Source organism: Chelon labrosus, assembly GCF_963514085.1.
Source record: "Chelon labrosus genome assembly, chromosome: 14".
Classification (NCBI taxonomy): Eukaryota; Metazoa; Chordata; class Actinopteri; order Mugiliformes; family Mugilidae; genus Chelon; species Chelon labrosus.
The window spans coordinates 24,537,143-24,554,160 of record NC_140347.1 but is presented as its reverse complement, the minus strand read 5'-3'; the positions used below and the strand labels follow the sequence as shown (position 1 = coordinate 24,554,160).

Genomic DNA, 17,018 nt, shown 5'->3' with positions numbered 1-17,018 from the left:
AAAAAGCGTCCTATTATACAGATCAAGAGGAAGCCAACTAGTGCATTTAGCTACTGCAACAATGGACAGAATGTGTGCTAAGACAAGTTCTACTTATCTCAGTGGCATATTAGTATACACAGATACATAGCACTGGGTTAAGTTTGTCCTAGTCTCTATAAACAGATATCTGCATATGAACATACAGAATCTCTAGGCAAGGGGCAAGCTTTTGGTTCAATAAGTTTTATGGTTTCAATTTGTAGCTTTGAGTAGTATTGACCAACCACAGTTGAGCCATCTTTGGCTGCCTCTGGGTAAACACACATGGAGCGCAAAAGAGGTGGGAACACTACATCAAACTGTGTCTGCAAGCAAGCTAACACGGCGCGTTTATTGAAGAAATACCTCTGAACAAAGACATTGTACTGGTTTTAAGCTGTTGCTAGTCACACCAAAAAGGAAGACTAAATTACCACTTGACACTCATAAGGTTCCCAGCTATCTTATTAGAATATGAAATACTTTTAAAACATTTTAAAGTGCACTTGAAAACTCATAAAATTCGAACTCAAGGTCAGCACTCCATCTCGATCCCTAGGCAATTTCACATCCTCAGCCATACTTACCCTAGCTGTGTCTGGGTTCTCTGCCACCATGAACATGAAGTTGAGGTTGACCAGGTCTGTGCCACTGCAGATGCAGATGATGCATCCTTCCAGGTCGGCCTCTGTCTTTCCAGCGGCCTCGAACGACGACAATATCTTCGGGTCCTTAGGAAAGAGGGTTAAAGAAAGAAGGTAAGAGATGAATAGGGAAAATGATGGACGAATAGTGATTAAAAAACACACTGGGACAAACACAAAGAAATTAAAAAGAAAAAGGCTCACAGAGAAATGAAATGTGGGCTGAGACAAAGCAGTGAGGCAACCATTTTAGACATTTTCAATTTAAGGCTAAATGACATGTAACAGACTATTTCAATGACATTTCTGTCTTCTAAGGAACCACGGTTACAATAGGTACTTACCTCGGTATAATCTACAGCTTCCAACACAAGACTACTAACTCCTGTTTAATAAGTGCAACAGAAAATCCACAAAAATTATATTGATCCACATATGACTATTAAAAATCACTCTTTCAGTGTGCCACCACCGTCACCATGGAAGACAGTAATGCATGTCTGCTTGTGCTGAATTATCAGCAACAGACTATGTTGTTGGAAAATCCCAGGCAGCAATCATCCAATCCCATTCATCTTTTCTCACTCATTGGATTATTTGAAACAGCTCTCAGGGCTCGTGTAATGACGTTAGCCTCTGAGGAGAAGCCCTGCTATCGGTCGTCTGCTACTTACAAAGCAGCATCTGAACAAACAGGTGGAGCTGCTACCAACCTGCAGTATCTGTATACGTGCCCCTATACATGTACGTATACAAACCATTCTGCTGTCAACAGTACTTGAAACCACCCAGGACTGCCTATGTACACAGCACTCAACACAGTCTCCTGTCAGGTTTCTGACTTTTAGTGGTTTGATGATTTTACATCCTAATTAGAATTCAGCAACCACACAGGCATTGCTTTAATAATTCATATGGGCGGCATGAAGTCAAATACTACGAAATATCGTGCCACTACTCTGCACCAATCAATAGAGACCATACAGGTTTGTGTTTGTGTGCATCAGACCCCTATCTGCTAAAAAGAGAATGTGTGGTCGATACACTATTTCAAAAACCAGCTCCCTATTACAGGATAGTCATTCTGACAGAGACAGAACGTCTTATACCTGTGAGCTTTTGATCCTGTAGTGTGAACTCTGTAACTCAGTGGCTCTCTGAGAGCCCATCTTCACAGGGCTGAAAGCACAATTTTCAATATTGCTATCTGGGTCAAAAGCACAAGCAACGGCTTAAAAGAAAAAAACAAAACAAAAAACCCTGGTTCAGACACAACCTGCAGCTAAACCCGTTCATAAATATAAATACTGGTCATTTAAATATTCCATGTTTATCCAGCATCCATAGTGAATCTGGTCATTTATAAATTGAGAATAAAAGCTCATCAGTGAGAACTCAACTAGGTGTCCTAGATCAGTCACTGCATTGATAGAATACATGCCGTCAGCCTTGGCTGATATGAGCATGAATAACATGCCATTTTAGCAGAAAGTCTCTGTGGGAGTAAAGGTCTCAGTGTGGTTTGAGATGAGCTGAGGGTATGAATTCTGTGAAAGCAGAAGTGAGGAAATTGTCTTTCCCGAGGTCTCACCTTTGGGACGGCACCAACACGGATACTGTTGATGAGAGAACACTCAAGAACCTGGCCTTCCTGCAGGAGACATAAACAAGAGTAAAAGATGATCAAAGACAGATAGGTGGAGAAAAGACTGACCGGTCAAGATTGGATCAACTTTTGAATGAATCTCCAGAATACACAGGATGAACAAGCTAACAGGATTTGTTCTACAAGTTCATTCACCAGCCATGAGAATGTTAAACATGGTATAAAGACATTTTTTTTTTCTTTTTGTGAAAAGCTTTAGTCATAGCAACACATCAAGTCTGACAAAAGCAAAATGAAGCAGACTCCTGTAAGCGTTGACTGTGATAGAGACATATCTTGGTTGATTTGAATTGTATATATTGTTACTTAAAAACAGTGGCTGCCTTAATGTAGGAAATCAATCTAGAAGTCTGTTTTATGCTTTAGAAAATGCCAGCTGAAGGGTGAATGGCATTCCAGTGTTATGGAGGTTGAGATTATTTGCACTTTCACATGTTTTTCTGTGAGTTTACAGACACCAAGCAATAAAAAGTATTTTTGAAAAACACCCTTTTCCCTCCTGACTACTAAATAAGAATATGTTTTTCTTTGAAGGAGCCCCTGACAGAGGTGGAAATTGTACCTTTCCCTCACTCTTCCAGGTGATGAAAAAGCCATACTCGTCCACTTTCACATGACAGTTGGGCTCGAAGATGTACGGGTCCTGCAGAGAGTAAAAAAAATATTTTTGTAAAAGAGGGGGCTTCATCAATCACAGGCTCTTATTTGACAAGGCCAGACATCAAATAGTAAACCCTCTGAAAGTAACAGACACACAGAGATTACGCAATCAGAACCAGATGTACCTCTAATTCATTTTATAAGATATACCTACCTGCTCAAAAACACACAGGCAAAAACACACACATAAAGTGTGTGCAAACACATTTAGTATGTACACACATGTTGCGTGCAGAAGGGATGAAACCTATTGCTAAGGTAAACACAGAGTGATATAAATGTTTCTACCATTAACTGCTGAATGCAAACACAATTTGGCTGGAACACAGTGCTGTGCTGTAGAGACAGGACGACCCCGACGGAAGTGTGCGTCTGTGCATGAACTACATGGGTCTAAGAAGGACCCAAGTACTGCACTCACGTACTGTAGCTCCTCATCTACCAGCTGGTGTGCCACATGCAGCCGTCGAGGCAGCAAAACTACTAACGTCAGCCTGCATACTCAAACATGTTTCGCTCAGTTCACTCAGCTGGAAGGTGACAAATGACTGCGTCAAAGTGTGTGTGGTTTTTTTTTCTATAAAAATCACACATTAGAGAAGTCTAAAATAATAAGAGAGAAAAAAAAAAAGAATAGGAGATGGCAGCTAGGTCACTCCAACTCTAATATTAGCAATAGGGAACAGGGTGACACACTCGCACACACACCAGAGTATAATTTATTATTTCAGGATGTTGCTGCCATGAGATACACAGCTGCAAATAGGACTGAGCTGGGTTGTTATTTGGCTCCATCCTGACATCTAAAGCCACTATAAAAACCAGGAGAACAATCCTATTTTCCATTTAGGAAAAAGTGAGACTGCTCTAAGTGCAGTTAAAAGCTTGTCTCTCTTTCATCCAAATTAGGACTGGCAAAGGTTTCAGTTATACATAGTGTGGCCGGCTCTATGAAGGAGATGGTCTCAAATGAGCCCTGACTGTTGGGAACATACAACAGGCTACTGTTACACTATCAGACAGCCTGTTAGTGTGCAGCTAAAAGCAAGGGAACGTTCAGCCAAGCCTCTGTCAGCGGATGGCCGGAGACGGACACCCCTACAGTCCCAGCTCCACCTCAGCATTTTTGCATTCTTTCTAAGCGCCAGTCTAAGAGCAGCTGTGTGTGTGTTGTGTGCGTGCTGCCTGTTGATCCTCTTTTTTATTTTGAACCACCCATCACAAAGCAAGTTCATATTATGCATGTATAATGTGACTTGTAATCTAGTTTTGTCGTTCTTGCTGAAGCAGTTCCTTTGTCAAGGAGAGAGTAATTACAGTCACACCGTACAACATGCATAATCGTTTCATGTTGTCTCACAGTATTACTCTTTAGTAATCTTTCCATCAACAAGGACGCAAAGCTTTATCCACGAGGTAAGAATATTTCATGAATGGAACAGATCATTTTGGGTATTTTACCCTCTGTCTTTGGAGAGGTTATAGCTGTGCTGTGTTCCCTGCTGAAACATGAAGAAGGCAACAGAAATGCTTATATGTTTTCTCTGACTGCCTATTCTCTGCCTCCATCAGCTGTCGGTATGGGGCTGCTTAGTCCCCATGGTAACCAAACACCAACCAGATCTTAATTGATTGATTTCCAGTCAGTGAGATAATGAATGAAACACACACACTGCAAATTGATTGCAAGTTTTTTTTTCATAGTATTAATTATTAAATAGTAAAGGGTAAAGAAAAACAAGCATACAAAAAACAAAATTGGAAAGTTCCTGCTTCTATTCAAAGAGAGGATTATAACCAAAGCATTCTGGGATTTGAGGCTGCATTTACAAACTAGTCATGTTTTTATTTTAGACAGCTCAGTATTAACTACATGTGGCACTGGCACACTCTGTGTAATGATAGCCATTGCCTGTTAAGCTTTGAAATGCACTGTACGCACATGCACACGCATTAACACACATCACCTGCCTCTACCATCTGTCACTCAGTGGGGTTTCCGTCAGTGGAGAATGTTTTGTGGAAAAAATCCATGCTGTTTAGCATATCTGCCTGGGGCTGCTGCAGAGCATGTCTATGTCATTTCAGTCGATGCCAATCTGCCCTGTAGCCTTTGGAAACAGAGCTATTCAAGCACACAAACATGCACAAAGTGATACAAAGTAGGATTTTTAAAAAGGAGACTTGTTTACAATGACAACACAAGCAACAGGTTGGAGGGCAGTGGTTCGCTCCAAAGGACATCATTAATTCTAAGCTTCTAGGCTACTGAAGAAGTTGACCTTATTACCATCAAGGCCAGTCCTAACCTTGTCCTGCCTGAGCTTGGCTCACATTCACAGCAGCAACACACTGAGGACTTTCTTCAGAAGCATGCCGGCCCACTTTCATTGCTCTTTACTCTGACACGGCTGCGGATTTGATGATGCCTTTCCGTGTGCTCTGTCAAGTTTTCCTCTCTGCCTATGAAGGATCCTCCTCCCTCCACCGATGCCCACATAAACGGAGAGGGCTGAGGGGATTTCCTGATGTGTGCAGGGGTACGTGTCTGTCTGTGTGTGTGCCTGTGGGTGACACACTTTGCTTTCGCTCGTCAAATGTCCTAGCTAAGTGTCCTGATTAGGTCTGTCAGAAGAAGTGTGGGCAAACAGCCAGGAAGATATACACGGGGGTCATATATATAGATCTTGACGTATTATGCACCCGAGGCCAGAAAAATATTTGGTGACACTAATAATGATATTGGTAAATATTTTCTAAATCTATTTATGTATACAAGCACTTGATAGATATGAAATAAACTTGCTTGTGACAGAATCTAAGCAATGACTGATATTATTGTGTTTTAAATCAGATTTTCCTCAAAAAGCTCACAGGCATTCATATTTTCTATTTAATGTTTTGTTACAGTAAAGCACTTTGTAATAGTTAAATCATGGATATGGTCATACATTTCATAAACATTCCAACAACAGCGTCATTGCTAGCTTTTCAGCGTGCTGGTTAAGACCCTCAATGGATGTGTTGCAGACGGACAGTCGCCATGTCGAAGCTTCTTAATGAGCCTGATCAATGTGGCCAGCCTACAGCTAGCACTCTGACTACAACAGTGACGCATCGGGTTATAAAGGAGACGCCTCTGCTCTGTGTGTGCATGCGTGTGTGTAATTGTATTACTCATTCTGTGGGTAATACAACATGAGTACACACTGGGGACCCACCTCGCTGTAGGGGACAAAAAGCTAATGTGAATCCATACATTTTAATATGAACGTGCAACTGCGTGTACATGTGCACGTGTGCTCCAGAGCCCACTACATATTTGGGAACTTTAAATTAGGGTTGAGACTTGGTTATGGGGTTAGAGTTAGATTTAGATTTGGCCTGCAGCTGTGATGGTTAGCATAAGGACGAAGGGAGGGCATTATGTCAAAGCAGTGTCCTCGCAAAGACAGTAAAGCAGGGATGCATGCGTGTTTGTGTAGGAACGGCTAATGAGCCAAGCACAGTCATTAAGATAAAGGATGGCAACAGGGATAATAAATAATCTATATCAGTATCAGCAGGGTTATTGACAGTCTCAGACAGCTTGCAAAATAGGCTGAAGCTTCATCTCCCTACCAATGATATTAAACTCAAGAGGCTCTTTATTATTTATTGGTGGACTGATTACCCGGTGTAGAAATGCGTCATATTTACCTCATCAAACCTGTCGAAGGAGGCACCTTCCTGCATGAACTCAGGCAGGTGCTTCTGCCAGTTGAACTCGTAGGACTTTGTCATGGCTGCTCACAAGCCTGACACACAAATGAAGGAGGGATAAAGAAAGAGACAGAAAGGAGAAAATTAGTGACAATCTGCTTGAAAGCTCCAATATTGATTCTAAAAATCCTTGGATCGATTTTTTAAATACATTCCATTTCCTGCATCCTCTTATTAGAAATCTCGCTGTCGTTTCCCGACACTGGTTTCGCATGACTAGCCTTGTGAGACCACACAACAAGAAAAATCCACATGTCAGGGAGATCTAAAATATGACAGAACTACGACCCTAAGTGCATCAACATTCCTGAAAGCTGATTGGATTTGCCAAGTATGACGACAGAGAGGAGCTGGATAAAAGCAAAGCCATAATCAAGATGTGAAATTAGAGGTAAAATATTGTGGAAATACCACAATAAAAACCTCGTTCCTAAGTAAGCCTTTTCTCAAAACTGAAATATCTCTAAATCAAACGATACTGAATGAAAACAGGACCTTGTGAATCAGAATCAGCTTAGAAAATCAGTAGCATTACAGAGCCTTAATAAGCAGTGTGATTCCACGTCCAGTCTGACATCAGTAAACAGGTTGTAAAAATAGAAACAAATCAATCACTGCTCGAGTCAGAAAATCTCATTTCTCTTGTCTTGTAATCGCAGTCATTTGGTTAAGCAGCTGTTGACAATGCAGCAGCAGAAGTGATAAATGCAGACGCAGATTCACTGGCAGCAGCCTCGCCATGGGAGACTGCACTGGAGCTGTAACATGTACAATATAAGTAGCGAGACAGGGCAGCCTGAGGGAACGTAGGGGCATCACATCTTCACAGGACAACCCCAGGGTGGGACAGAACAATGCAGGTTGAGCGTATCTGACAGCTGAAAGGTATCTGAGGGTGGAATTTTCCATTTGGGCTACTTTAATCTTGCACTTGGCTTGAAACCGTCTGGATGTACACCCCGTTCTCCTCTTCAAACACAAATGGCAAGTCAGGCTTGTTTCATGTGACACACCTGCACGTGTATGATCACGCGACAGATCCAGCTCAGGCAGGGGAGGGGGTCCTGACAGGAAACTGTAATATTACTGATGACACTACCCAAATATAGGCTCCCTTTACGTCAGTCTCAAATGTGTCAAGCAAAACTGAGAGGGAGAAGTGCACTTGAGAACGTGATTATACTATGTATAGTCTAAGAGCTCAGTAGGTATGTAGTCTTCAGCCTTTACAGCTACAGAATATATTTTGTCTTATATATAGAAAATCAACTGCAACCATGCATTAAAATACAGAACAATCACCTACACTCCAGATAGCATGTCTGTATCTTCTGTATCTTCACCATAAGTAATACTAGTGTAACTCTCCACCTGCAGGAGTGAGTATATCTGTGTGTCTAACTACCCTGCAGAGCATGCAGCAATTGAAGTCCTACATTTCAGGCAGAAACCACCCATTTTCCTCCCAGGGATAAACAAAGAGAAACTGACAGTGAGATGACAAAGATGGAAACAGAGGGGGGTTGATAGAAACAGAGCAAAAAATAGGGACAAGCAGAAAGAGAGTGATAGAGGGAGATGGGAGGAGATGAAGATGAAGGCGCAGGGTAAAGTGAATGAAAGGGAAAAGTAAAATCGCTGAACTAAAAGTGAGAGCCAGTGAGAGGTAAGAAGAGGCGAGAGACAGAAAGATGTGAGAGAGATGTGAGGTGAGGAGACTGTGACATGAGAAGCACAGAGATAAAACGGAGCAGTGGTGGGCAGGGTGAGATGGAAGAGTGAAACAGCTGTGCGTGACAGAAGCTCGCTTGAGAGGCTGGGGGTACAGTGTGGGGAGTACAGCAGGGGGATGTCTGCTTTTGATGTGAGGAACACAGATCAGAGACAACATCAACAGGGGTTAGAGAAAACTACTGGCTAGGTGGGCTCCAGTCCATTCCTGGAATGACAAATCCAGACGAGGCATTGCTTCTCAGATGTCTGAAGGCTGTCATTACAGAATTACAGCGTGGTTCAGAAAGGCAACACAATTATACAGAGGTCAATACCAGCTAATTTCACCTCTAAATACACAGTCAATGAAAGATATACAATTACAGAATACAGCAGCAACGCCCATCATAAAGTTACAAAATGTACTCCTTGCACTACTACTATGGGTGATGTCTGTGACTAGTGGATACCTGAGGAACAGTTTTGAAGCTCAGAGTGGGCGGCTCTGGCTGTTGCCAACTTGGCAGCAACTGATTCTGCTAAGCTCCCTAAATAAATAAAATAAAAATGGTCTATGAGGTGGCGTGTGAGTTGAAGCACTTGGGTGACACTGTGGCAAACAGTTGGCAATTTGTGAATAAAAACGCTGAACTAAAAGTAAGAACCAGTGAGAGGTTAACATGCTTTTTTTTTTTCTGTAAACTTGTGCATTTTAACATAGAAGTCTATGGGTATTAACTGCCTTTAAGGGCTGCCTCAAGAGGTCATTCCAGGAACTGCGTTTTTTTTCCACTACCAATATGGATTGGGCTCATTTTTCAGGCCTGCAAGTCATTTTGGTCCTACCATAGATCAAAACATCATACTGCTACATACCATGCTGCATTCAGGCCCAGACGATAAACCGACTGATGTTCAACAAAAGGGACAACCTCATCAAACCCAACAAATCACCATCTGTGGTGTCCAGCAGAGGACAGTACTGCAGATACACACACCCTGTCAAGGAAATTAAACTACAAATGCACACTTCCAGGGTAAATTAAATTAAGAACCAAGGCTGTCCACGTGGTTTAATAATACTACCACCAAAGCTCAAAGACATGTTCTATACATGTCAGATCAGATTCAGATAGGACTCATCTCTAATTTGGACTAACTAGGTTGTTCGGTGCTGTCTGATGTTAGCCTAGATCTTTCCACCGTATGCATTAGATAACATTTTCCTCAGTGGGATGAAAGCTGTCCAATAGCAGTGCAGCAGCTGAGGTTCTGTAAGGCCAAGCCGGCGTGCACACCGGGCCTCTGAGCTCCTGGATGTGTGAGTGTGCACGTGAGGAGCTGAGGGAAGCAAAAGGAAGTCAGTGAGGTCCGAGCCCCTTGTCCAACCCCTGACAACGAGATAATTACGATAGATAGGAGCCCCGTGAGGAACACTGTTCCCAGCCTCCTCATCTAAAATGGCAGCTAGGGTAACACCCAGCGGTCCCACACCTCATAAACTAAAATTAGGCTACAGCTACATCAGTCAGCCAGTGGTGGAAGGGTTGACTGGGGACACACTCAAATGGACACAAGTGAATAACAGAGAGAGAGAGGCACATGTTACGTGGCTGTCACAATAACCAAAGCTCTTGTTTATTGTGTAATCCTTGACAGGTACTAACTATGGGCTATAACATTAGAAATGACCATGACTCATGTGATCTATCAGCACATCATCACTTCATGTTTTTGGTGTTTTTTACATGTAACCATGCATATATTTTGCCATCATGCATTCATTTAAAAATACATGCTTCAGTGGTAGAAAACAAACCATCTGTTGCTATTATAGCAGAGTTAGAGCGAGAGGTAAATGGTGTGTATACATTGGTCTTCATCGTGCAGTTTGACAAGTGCTCACTGATTATATAAAGTCCTACTAAAATTCCTAAAGATATGTCTTTAGGAGTTGTGGCTTTGTGTGATTTGGTGTTGAGAGACAATTGTACATCATAGACTTTTGCCACGCATATAAAACCTGTGACAGTTTTGCATCCTGTAAGTCCATAATTTGCCATAAGCATAGTATTCTTGTCTGTGGTGGTCAAGTATTGAAGGCTTTAAAAATGACATGTCTGGAAATCTGAATGTCCTTTCCTTTTGGGACTGATGGACAGCAGTTTGTGGTTTACCAAATGCTGAGCCCAACTGCGAGTGACATTAATGAATGAGTGAAATGCGTCGTCTCTAATAGATCTCAGATTGTAAATGTATTGAAGGAATGAAAAGTATGTGTGGATTAGATGTATGTACACTGGCTAATGTCAATCTTGAACTTTTCAGGCCTGGTTGAACTTTTCAGTCCTGGTTGAATTGGCAACACCTGTAAGCACTTTGCATGCATAGTTCACAATAAAGCACATATAGAAATGTTGCCATGCTTTCATCAGTGGACCATAGGCTCAGTCACCATTGTGTATTCAGCGATAGATATTTATATAAATGAGAATCTTTGATTAGAGAATACAGTACAGACATTTTCAGTATTTCATTACACCCCCTTTCAGTCTGCATGTGGGTGGACTTGGCTGCTTAAAAGAGAAAAAAACATATCCTACCATAATTGTCGACGTAGAGCCATGTGTAGATAACCACACAGTCACGGGAGAAGATGTAATTAGCTAAAGCACAAACAGCTGTGTCAGCGTGTATATGCCGAGGTCATGTGATTATTGCTACTTAAAAGCAATGTTGAAAAAAAGCAGCACTGAAAACAGGAATCTGTTCATGAAACGGAGGCCTAACCTCATCCTCTTATCCTCACATTACTAAAAACCACCACCTGCTCTGGAAAGAACGGAGTCCCATAGATTAACAAATAACAAAAAAGTTTTAATTTATTATTTCTCAGTTACTGCTGAGTAGAGACTTTACTGATGGACATTCACACCCACTCTTTTACTATCTCTGATTAACAAGTGTCGGCCCCACCGCAGCAGGCCTCACAGATCTCAACGGGGTAAAACGTTCTGTATGTTCGGTTATTCATTGGATCTGAAGAAATTGGATCAAAGAAATAAACAAACTATTTGAAACTACCAACTAAAATGAATGCCTTCACGTTCACACACAAACTGTTAATGTTGGCAAACAACCCACTAAAAAGGAAGCAGATTTTTCAAAAATTTAAGAGCTGCTCGTTGAAACTTAGGAGTGTCAAGAGAATTAAGTTTGTTTAAACACCAGCTAAGCTTTGTGTACACACCAAGTCTGCACACACAGTAATGCAGTGTATTTTTCACTGTTCTGCAGTCACACTGCTTGGTTAGTGTTTGTGGAAGTCAAACATGACATAACAACAATGTTGGGTTTTATAGCAGCATATGGTCCTTATTTTAGGCTTGGACTGTGTACAAACTGTTTAAATGCATTTCTACATACAGTCATATTACCGTCTCAATGTGTCGCCCCAGTGTTTAAGCTAAATGGTACATATGACAAAGTGTCATCATGTCCTTTTATGTGTTTGTCTTGGTATTTGCCTTGCCTTGAGGCTATGATACTGTGAAAGTTAAGGCATGAAGGTAGTTTTGTAGGGTTCCGGTATTTTGGATCCGGCTCACAGCTTTAAAGAAGACATGCAGGCAATGTTAGCTCCTCCGGTTTACAGCCAGAACTGACCATACAGAGAAAAAAATACCTCTGCACACAATTGGATAGTCCTACAATCAACCACAGCAACAAATTATGGGACTTAAATGCGTTAATCACTGGTAACTTAGAGTTATTTCACTGTCAATATGTTTTACAACAGACACAATAAAACATCTAGCTTCTCTGACATTAGCCATTTTGTCAATAATAAAATCAACTCAAGGGTGCTCGGATGACGTCTATGACTATGTCACTGTTACTCTTCTGCATAAACCCCACCCAAACCATTTGATTGGCTCGGCAGATCTTTGTCACCAGGCAAAACGAATTACAAACAGACTGGCTCCAAACGTAAACTCTTTAGGTAAAATTTTGTGGGCGCGGGAAAGACAGACTGTCTTTCTGGCTGAAGGTGTAAAAGGTGTAAAAGTCCAGACTAAGGTAAAGTCCAATTGCTCTATAAAAAAAACAATATCAATCAATAAGCAACATTTCATATCTGCTTTGGGGTTGGATCTACAGATTGTGATGACTAACATAATTAATGTATATGTTGATTAATAAAGCAGCTAACACTAGGGCTTCTTGCTCAGCAGCAGCTGATTTAAAGTGAACCTTTGAACTGTTATTTATTCCTCAGATTATCTGGTAATGATAAAAAAAAAAAAAACTAAACTTAATGAAACTGTACAAGGGATTTGAAAAGATTGATGTCCAAACCTAAATCACATAACATTACTCTAATATTTTTACATACATAATAGCACAAACTACTGACAAACTGCAAGAGCTTGTGAATTTAGCTTTTGTTTGTGACCAACACAGAGATAAAAAGTGATATTAAAAATCATCACCCTCAAATGTGCATATCTACTGGAAGGTCCATTATGACGCCTCTTTTTCAATAATATCCTCAATTTTCCTCTCACTATTAGGGTCATGACTGCCCTTGAGGCTGAACCCATCTCAGGACACACACACACACATTTACAAACTCACCTACACTGTCTCTCTGCAAAACAAATCCCCTGTCACTAAGAACAATTTTCTTCATGCCCATTATGTCCAAATCCCTGTATTATGAAAAAGCCAAGATGGGAACCTTCATCTTTTTAATAGCACTGACAAAAACGTTCATAGACAGTATACCACAGAGTTTACAGTCCAACACAGCATCAAAAGAAACTACTCCACAATCACAGAACACTGTAAATGATAAGACAATTAACTGCAACGCAATTTTAACCTTAATTTTAACCTACTAAAGCAACTAACTGTGGTTGTCGATCCACTGATGACTTTTCCTTTTTCGGCAAAAATACATATAACAATACGAATGTAGATGAATTGGCCGTAGGTGTGCATGTGAGTGTGAATGGCTGTCTGTCTTTGTGTTAGCCCTGCGATAGACTGGGGACCTGTCCAGGGTGTACCCCGCCTCTCACCTGATGACAGCTGGGATAGGCTCCAGGAGACCCCGCGACCCTTAACAGGAATAAGCGGTTACAGAAGATGAATGAATGAATGAATACGAACGTACATGTACAGTACATCTATAAATATCATTATACAAGTACCCTGTCAGATGTTTTGAATACACCAGGATCCTCTGGAGACCTCAGTCATAACTCAGTACGTTTGCCTTGCATTTCTTTACTCTCATAGCCCCAACTGACATCAGGGCAGGGAGCACAAGACTAACAATGTTCCAGGCCCACGGTTCCCAACATGGGTTTTGAGGCCCCCCAGAAGTAGAGCACCAATCGCACAAACTAAATCATAACGACACATTTGCTGGACAGTCAAAACTATGTATGTAGTGTAGTATTTTATAAAATAAGCTTTTGGTTCTACACCAAAAGCTAATAGGCTATTTGGTATGCCACTGTGACTCCTTAAACTCCGTGACACAACTCTCAGTCAGTTTTATCAGGTCAGCTAGGAACAGGCTGACAAGTTCATCCCAGTTAGCAAATGACAGTTGGAGACCAAAACGCACACGCATCAGACATCACACAGTGCAAATGCTATGGTTTTGGGCGCAAACTGGAGTGTTTTTGTGTCAAATGAGGGGTGCTCAGCTGTTATTAGATACTTGTAAGGGGGCTCCAAGGACAAAAAGGTAGATCCACTGTTCTAAGCTACCTTTTGATCTTCAGAACAAACATCCTTTATTTTATTTTTTTGTAATTTATAATTAATAAATTACCTTCAGCCAGAAAGTAATTTATATTTTTTCTCAAATATTACTTGCTACAGTACAGAATTAAAACAGAGGAAAATATTCATAATTTGGCTGCATCACATCATATTGTAAATAAAGCTGTATCTTCAGAACAAAGATATGAACAGCACTTTGGCAGGGAAGGTCTTCTTCCTCCCTTTATTTTAATGAACAGTGAAAGAGGACAGCAGAGTGAGGCTTGGAGAGCATGAGATCCAGGATGAAAGGGGAGCACACTTTGAAATGTCTTAGAGCTTTTATTGGATTACAGCTATGGATGTTGGGCATACATTAGGAGAACATCAAGTTATAAACTAGTCTAACACATGCAGAAACACTGATGTCTGTGTACTTATTTAACAACAGTCTGGTGTTTGGTGCAAACTACTTAAGTGTGACTACTGAGCCACGATTCTGAGCCAGTTTCCACCAAGTTGTGAACACCCTGTCTCGAACTACCTCCTCTGCAACAAAGTCCCTTTCATTCTACCTTTATACATGCATGCATGACAAATCCCATTTAATAAGCCTGAAGAAGATTAACTTTACAAAGTCCCTAGAGTCCCTATAGTGTCCACATACAGTGAACACCTGCATGCGTGCCAGACAGAGTTAACTCCTATAGACACAGAAGAGTTTATGGTGTTACTGAGAAAAAAAATAACATGAACAACTTTTACAATATTCCAGTCTGCTATACTATTGCTATACTATTGCCTCAGAATGTGTTGTTTTGTTGGAATGGATTAAATAACAATAATTATAAGTAGTATTTATACACTAAGATAAAAATCAAGTGGAGAAATAAAAAACCCTCAGCTCACCTGATTTAGTCAAGCAAGATTTCTAACAGAAGAAAAACACAATGCACAATGTCCAGGGGAAGCATTGCAATAGGTTGCTGCTCTGAGACATTCCTGCAACATTCATTCAATATCACAACCAGACCACAACATTCTGTTGGCGGCAGGTTTGTTCAACTGCATGACCGTCTACTAGATTAAACCTTACCGTATGAGATAGTATCCACTTAGCAGTTCATGTTTATGTCAGCCACACAGCACTCATGCTGAGATACAGAGCAGTATCACAAAGAGAGGGAAATGTGTCTAATAACAAAGATAAATAGCCTACATGCTTGTGTACGAGTGTGCATGATTTCTGATTTTACTGACTGTCACACCTCCTCATTTCTAACTGCACCTCAGTATACCATGTCAACTTTGATCTATATGCTATTATACAAAACCTAGAAAACCAGGGAACAGATTCCTGAACATTTTCAGTCCGAAAAGCTGCACAACTGAAGGAAGAGCATAGAGGAGGGAGTGGAAAACAAACGGCTAATCAGAACTGAAGTTCTATGAAATACCCTTTTTGCTTGTGCCAACTGATCGATATTTGGGTGCCACTTTGCTCAGTGAGTGAGAGTCAACTGAGTGCCCCTCCAGCAGTGTTACTTTGTCTGTGTATGCGAGTGGCTGTGTAGTGTATGCCTGTGTCTGCATTTATGTAAATGTCCATATTTTTCTATGTCCAGACTTGTGGCAACCTTATTTCACTTTGACTTCTTATCCCAAAAAGTTACTAATAGGAACATACTGTATTTAACACATACTGTACACTTCAGACAACAGAGTCTGATAAAATAAGTAGGATCGTGATGAGAAGATAACAATTTTGAATCAGCAGGCTGTCTTGGAAAAACAGGGTGTTCAAAATATAAATGTACAACATTTTTTCCTAATTCTACAATCAAGAACTGTTGGCAACCTCCATGGCTGAAATATTGAGCCTATCCTGGCCACTTGAGGCTGACTCCAAAATGCCCAACCAAACACCAAAAATAAACAGTTTTTACAGCCAGGTTAAAAAAAAAAAAGTTTGGTCTCTAGAGCTAATTTCCCCTTTCTTGGCCATTTAAATTATATCAAGGCTTAAAGTTCTGCATAACTAAAGGCATGGTTGCTTTGAGTAACAGGTGGGTGCCCTCACAGGTTGCTAGCTGTCTGCTAGGCGTCGGCCACCGGCCTCAGCTCCCCTCATGGTCTTAATGAATCCTATGGCTGATGTCACCGAAGGTTCATCCTTACATACAGTTGCATCCTGCATGTGTCCTTCAAAAACCAACCATAGATATTCCCTTGAGCAAGACACACAACCCACAGTAAACAACTGCTCATGTGAAAGTGGTAATTAGTAGATTATGTCTCACTCCCAGGTGTGAATGTGTCCAAGAGAGGGAAAACAAGAAGTGAATACTGTGGTATTGCGATGAACTATATACAATAATTTACATTTATTGCTGACATACCATTTTCAATTAAAAAATCCAATGTAACACTGTGAATATATTGATTGTCCCTACATTATTGTGCAATTGATAAAAAAAACAGATAGGAAGAAAAGGTTCAAATGTCAGCCGACTGATATATGCTCTTCTGTGGATGTACAGTATGTACAGAATTCTGTAATCCCAATTTATTTCTCTGGGACTGCAGCTGTTTTGCTGTAGAAGGGAAGAATGTCTTTTTCCGAGGCAAATGACTCTTCTACCCTCTTCTTTGCCTTTTATAGTCGAGGATCATCCAGCTCCTTGGTCCCGGGTTACATAATTAGCTGACTGTCTTTCAGTCACACACACTGCCGTCCAATTGTGGTCAAACACACCATATGCGCACATGTACTA

At 40.9% G+C, this 17,018-nt stretch overlaps 1 protein-coding gene across 2 annotated transcripts in view; it reads right to left on the bottom strand.

The window, feature by feature from the left end:
• Nucleotides 1-17,018, bottom strand: part of plcb4b (phospholipase C, beta 4b) — a 57,000-nt gene that overhangs the window by 20,200 nt on the left and 19,782 nt on the right. For both annotated transcript variants that reach the window (XM_084560184.1, XM_084560185.1), the window contains 4 exons: nucleotides 6,691-6,788; nucleotides 2,894-2,974; nucleotides 2,257-2,316; nucleotides 609-752 (listed from right to left, as the gene is read on the bottom strand). In XM_084560184.1, coding sequence (XP_084416310.1) covers nucleotides 609-752; nucleotides 2,257-2,316; nucleotides 2,894-2,974; nucleotides 6,691-6,774 — 369 coding nt within the window. In that variant the 5' untranslated portion in view covers nucleotides 6,775-6,788. The remainder of the gene's footprint in view (nucleotides 1-608; nucleotides 753-2,256; nucleotides 2,317-2,893; nucleotides 2,975-6,690; nucleotides 6,789-17,018) is intronic.